The following is a 6,000-nucleotide window of genomic DNA, read 5'->3' on the forward strand; positions in this document are numbered from 1 at the left end:
AATCACCTCACCAACCCAAAGGCACTTTTAAGAGCCACATCTCTAGGACCACGCCGTGCCACTTTTGTGGCCTGTTTCACGTGTTTTATGTGCTTATGTAATGTCAGCATTGATGATCATTCAGATTATGTGGGTTGGTTTAAATGAAAATAAAGTGAATTAAATGCATTCCTTTTGTCTTTACTGTCCAGGCTCTCATTTCATTGTGCCTCATATTTGTTTATAATAGTCTTATATCCACAACACCTCATTTGCACTAATTTACCTAAAGCTGACAAATAACACCTATAATATTAACATAGTCATTTATAATATTGTGCATATGGGGTAAAGATGCCAGACTCAGGACTTAGTTCATTGCACCTTTTAATTACTCATAGTAACTTATATCTGTTAATAATAGTGTCATATTCTTGTCACTTTACTTAGCACTGACAAATAGCACTTATGATATTGCATAGATGTTTATAACTGTGTGCTGTAGGGAGATGTATACATTATTATAACTTTATTATATATACTTATAGCTACAGATATAAAGCACTATAGGTGAAGTCAAAACTCATTATGCATCACTATGCACATTTAGCAAAGCAAAGTAGTTATGATGCATCATTAAATGAACAAGTGACTAGGCAGATATTGACATATTTATAATGCACTATTCAGATTAAAATTATAATCATTCATAACCAGTTGTCATAGTGCATCATGAAGTTGGTTATGACGACTTGTGAATATGTATAGATGTAATAATGACCATTATAATGCTTTATAGACACCTTATAAAATGTTATGAGTGCATTCATAGGGCATTATAAATACAACCTTCATAGAAAGTGTTACCAAAGACTTTTGTTATAAAATTATAACCATCTGTTTCTGTTTATTTTTAGGTCCTCTTTTCATTTATTTCATTTTTGCAAATAAATATTATTATTCATTGACTGCACGACTACGACTCTTCTTACCTGTAAAATTTTCTTGTGTCAATTGTCCAGCAATTGCAGCCTCTGTTGGTACTTGTTGATACCTGTTCCTCATTGTATTTACTGGACTTGGTCACACAGTCACTCATATTACACGGACCTTAGAAACAGAAGCACACGTCTCTTTCTCTCATGCACTCACTCACTCACTCACTGTTTATTTGTATAGATTCAGCTGTTCATAGCTTTGCTGTAAAGTTCTCTCAAGAACTACAATATTGTATTGTGTCTGATACCCTTGATATCCTTTATAAAGCAGGGATGGAGTCCTATACAATTGTAAATAGTTAATTTACTTTGTCTGTTTAACTGGTGATTTTGAAAAGAAGATTGAATCATTATTGATTTGAATTGTAGCCATTTGACTGTTGACTGTTTTCTTGTGTGATGGACTGGGCAGAGAAATGTATTGTCACATCAGCCCCACCAAGAATATTTTTTTTTCACCAGCCGCCAAAATACAGCTTTACTGCTGCTGGTGTCTACATGTTACCACACAAGCGATATCTCTCAGCTTGATCGTGTATGAACGATGAACCCGGACATATAACACTTTGCACAGAAACCACAGTGATTATTCACTAGATGGTCAACGCTGTGTCTTCTGCAAGTGATATTGTGTTTATCTTATTCAGATTGACATTCATATGAGTAGTACAAAATGAGTTGTGCAATGAATGAACACAATATACACATTTGGCCGCAAATTTGGCAATGAGGTAGATTTTGAATTTCAGTAACATAGAGAAGCCACAAGATGGTAGTATAGTATACTACCAATAATTTAGTCCAGTCTAATACAGCAGTAATTTTTTGGTGCTGCTTAAATCAATTATACGATTGTTTGAATTATGTACAATAAACAACTTATCAGTTTTAGTTAGCATTCAAATAAACAGTTGGGGGGCGGCACAGCAGCTCGGTGGTTAGCACTGATGCCTCCCATCAGGGTGGAGTTTGCATGTTCTCCCTGTGTCTGCGTGGGTTTTCTCTGGGTTTTCTCCAGTTTCCTCCCACCTCCAAAGACATGCTCCTAAATTGACCTTAGGTGTGAGTGTGAATGGTTGTTTGTCTATGTGTTAGCCCTGTGATAGAGCTGTCCAGGGTGTACTCCGCCTCTCAACCCATGACAGCTGGGATAGTCTCCAGCAACCCCCGAGGTAGCAGAAGATGAGATGAGATAAACAGTTAAGTTGGAATCAATTCCTAATAAGAATTATTTGACTTTGATAAATGAATAAATATCATCTATGTAAAAAATAGCCAACATTGTAAGTGTAACTCCTTCAAAGAGCAGTCAAAGGAATAATTACTATTAATATACTATGACCAATGTCATGTAATCTATGTGTTAATTCCAGTGCCAGTTTGTGTTTCTACAGTTCTTCCAGAAGAGGATGCTGTTTCACTGGAATTGTCAGTTTCCTTTCAACTAGCATTCTTATTTTGTGTTACAACCTTGTGGAAGAAAGCCACTGTCTTCTGTTAGTGTCCCTTGCTGGCTAATATCTCTCAGGATATAATGAAGATGTGTTGTGTTTTCCCATCCCTGGCATGTTTTACAATATGTAACATTAATCTGTTGATACAAGCCTTTTCCCAATAATTTAAAAGCTCTGACCCTCATTTAGAATTATAATAAATGTACAGTATCCTCTTAAGTATTTCACTCTATGCATGACACAGTAAAGAAGGGTCAGGACTTTAGTTAAAGAGAGAGTTTTTTATTTGTCTGAAATAACTCTTAGGAAGGAAAAACAGCTTCCATTGTTCTTCTAGATAACATTCTAATGGTAGAAAACCAAGTCTTAGAGGACAACAACTTTCCCTCAAAGCTTGTATCTTAATAATTGTATTTTCCATTAAGAGAATTCAAGTCTGCTAAATGATGCATGTATGAACGGTGTGAGTTATTTTTTATGACTATTTTCTTCTCTTTCACCGTCATTTTTGAAGTATAAATATGCATTATACTACATAATAAATAAAACCCCCTGTGTTTTAAAATGGATGACTCAACTCTCTTTATTTACCAGTTGCCATGGTGAATATTCGCTATCAGAGTTCAGGATCAACTCACCAGAGTTTGGTACGCCTATTTTCTAAAAGGGGCTCTGCCTCTCTGAGCTCCTAAAGTATTCAAACCAAAAAGAGCGTAACTCACACATATATAGGCCATGTTTCTAGCAAAGCAAAGTTTGTGAAATTCCTAATATATACTCCAAATAGATTTTCAGCATAGAGTTATGCATGTGTAAAACAGAGTCAATGCATGTAGCCTGCTACTGGGTGAGAATGTCACACTGATGTAAAATAAGAAACCACCTGATAGTGATGCTAAAGACAAGCTGAGAAAATCACTTAAATTCAAAATAATTACACCAGTTATGTCTGAGCCATGCTTAGCACAGGTTAATCATTTGGTGTAAATAAGAGGTTTAATGTGTTTAACTGAAAGGCTTCAGAGCTTCATTGTTACTTATTAAACCAGATGATGTATTAACTCATTCTACACTGATAAACACAAAGCATATAGCAGAACTTACAAGCCCATAAAATAGCACCGCATGCACAGATGACTGACAGATCCAAACTTAGCAATAAACTTAATCTGATGTAGCTGAACCAAGAATAAACTAAATGAGGGCCTGGTGACTCAAACTCCTAATAGAATTGTCAACCTGTAAAAACAATAACAGTATTTAAACTAAATTCATTTTGACAAACACAACTACCATCCTCAGTCACCATCCATTATGATGTCATGCTTTTCAAGCTTTAGCTTTTAGCTTTAAATAAGATGTCTAAACATGTTTTGCACTATTTTAACAGTGTCATTCTGAACTATCAATATACTATTATTAGTCTTCTTGAGCCTGTACGACACATTTATAATATATACTAAATGTATACATACAAAAGAATCTGGGATTCTTATTTTTAATTAATGTTGAGAAGATGAGAAGTAATAATAATGATAATAATACAATTTATTTGTGGGCACCTTTTGAGGCACTCACGTTTTAAAAAAAACATCATGTACACAGGTACAGAGAGAACACAGTGAGAGAGCAGCCATTTATTGATTAAAATTTGATACAATTCCTGCTTGGTGGACTTGCAGAATGCAGTAATTCACACATTTAAAGACATTATTATAAGCGGGATATGTAGTATCTAATATAAGCACCTATCACATCTATGACTCAGCTGTGAGTAAACTCTTAATTAACTTGAAACTTAAATTTCAAACCATGTCACTTTCTTAACCAGATCACATTCATGTTTAGATGCAGTGTTTTCATTTTAAGACTAGTTCCATAGAAGCCAGGTCTTTATCTGGAGACATCAGGTCTATGGAGTCAGTCTCAAAACAAACAGCTGGTTAGTTTTTTTTTTTTTGTTTTTTTTTTGTTTAGTCAAGTGTTACATGTATCAAGGCTTTCTATTACGTTTCATAATTTCATCGATCCAATGTCTGCAGTCAGGTATCTTGGTATACTTGTAGACTGGTTTGTCCTTGTGCATGATGCTGGCAGACACCAACCCGTATGCCTTTCCATCGCAGACCAATGGACCACCAGAGTCTCCCTGGAAGTACATGCACATTATGTAGTAAATACTTGAGTGAGCACTGAACTGATTAACACTGCACATTACAAGAATGTACTTACAGTACCAGGTCCAGCATCTCCCTCAGAGCAGTAGGCATGATGCTCTGCACATTCTGCAGTTAACGTCACATTAACTTCCATGAGTATACGAGACATATATCCGTTGTTTCTGGCTGTTTGTCCCCAACCACAAACTATACAAGATTTTGGGGTGGCATCGTCCTTATCTGTGAGAGGAATCGGTTTCACGTTGTGGTTGATTTTTACCTTGGAGCTCAACTTAACAAACAAAAAGAAAAAAATTATTTATTCGCATTAGTGCCTCATTTGATTCTGAAGAGCTTCTTTAAAAATGAAAAACAGTAAAGGAACATATGAAAAAGGACATTTTTGCCCTGATTATTGTTGCTGTATTTACCTTGAGAAGCATTATGTCATTTGTAAAAACTTTGTCATCGTACTTGGGATGTAGAAACGGTTTTGCAACTGACACATTTTGTATGCCGCTTCGGTTGAAGAAATCGTGAAGTCCTAGTAAGACATCGTAGGACCTGAAAGGAAAGAAGCAGGTCCAAAACCATTACTCTGGTTAAGCAAGGCTACTCTTTTATTGTATCAAAAAAAAACACAAAACACAAAAAATGTCACAACCTCATTCGGCATTGTCAGTGTGAGCCAAATCTGTTGCTTAGATAAGAAATGCTATTCGGGTGCAAACATTTCTGGCACCATCATGCTCAGATTTAAAAACTATTTAACTTACTCGGCCTGGCAGTGGGCTGCAGTCATCACAAAATCTTCATTCAGCAGGAAACCACCACAGTGTTCAGTCAAACCATTAGGCTGGTGCTTTACTAAAAGCACCATGTACGGCCTGCTGTGTTTCACAGCCTGGTGTCCTCCAATGATTTCACCTGAATGAACTGGGAAAAGAAAAACTGTCACAGATTGAAAAGTTCTATTATTATACACCTACTCCACACGTGATGAAAAGAGTCCCACCTTGGCCATCAAAAGTCAGCACCAGCATTAGTGCTACCAGTACACAGTGGATAGACATGATGAGAACACAGCCGGGCTGAGCCTCTGAAGAGCAGCAGCAGCAAGCAGCTTTTAAATGTTTCCTTGTCTTCAACACAGAAGGAAGTGATTGTGTAGACTGCATATGCAAATGATGTGGCTTTAAACCATAGTGCAATCTAAGGAGGCCACCACTGACACCTAGCGAGCGTGATTGAAATTTGGTAGTATAATCTTAACTTTTAGCATTTTGTTCACATCCACACAGCCTCGAAGAACTCTGTTAGCCTCATGGGCTCACCTGAAACACGTTCTTTCTTTCTGTTCAGCTGAATTATTTCTGACTTTTTGCCACATATTGATATGGATTGAGCCAA

The 6,000-nt window shown here is 36.4% G+C and overlaps 1 protein-coding gene across 1 annotated transcript; it reads right to left on the reverse strand.

Annotated features, from left to right (window-relative positions):
- Positions 1–4,053: 4,053 nt before the first annotated feature.
- Positions 4,054–5,706, reverse strand: LOC125008925 (granzyme B-like). Its single transcript, XM_047586335.1, has 5 exons — positions 5,606–5,706; positions 5,367–5,526; positions 5,022–5,154; positions 4,664–4,882; positions 4,054–4,580 (listed from the first exon to the last, which is right to left on the reverse strand). The coding sequence occupies exons 1-5, from the start codon at positions 5,661–5,663 to the stop codon at positions 4,425–4,427; spliced, it is 726 nt and encodes a 241-aa protein (XP_047442291.1). The 5' UTR covers positions 5,664–5,706; the 3' UTR covers positions 4,054–4,424.
- Between the last annotated feature and the right edge of the window lie 294 nt (positions 5,707–6,000).

The sequence above is a fragment of the Mugil cephalus genome, chromosome 6, assembly GCF_022458985.1.
Source record: "Mugil cephalus isolate CIBA_MC_2020 chromosome 6, CIBA_Mcephalus_1.1, whole genome shotgun sequence".
NCBI classification, from domain to species: domain Eukaryota; kingdom Metazoa; phylum Chordata; class Actinopteri; order Mugiliformes; family Mugilidae; genus Mugil; species Mugil cephalus.

What these genes read in the sequence shown, in the direction of transcription:
- LOC125008925 (XM_047586335.1), bottom strand. Translation starts at nt 5,663, where the DNA reads ATGTCTATCCACTGTGTACTGGTAGCACTAATGCTGGTGCTGACTTTT. An exon ending in GCTGACTTTTGATGGCCAAG is followed by an intron (nt 5,527 to 5,605) that starts GTGGGACTCTTT and finishes TTCTTTTCCCAG; the next exon opens with TTCATTCAGGTGAAATCATT. An exon ending in GAGATGCTGGACCTGGTACT is followed by an intron (nt 4,581 to 4,663) that starts GTAAGTACATTC and finishes ATGTACTTCCAG; the next exon opens with GGAGACTCTGGTGGTCCATT.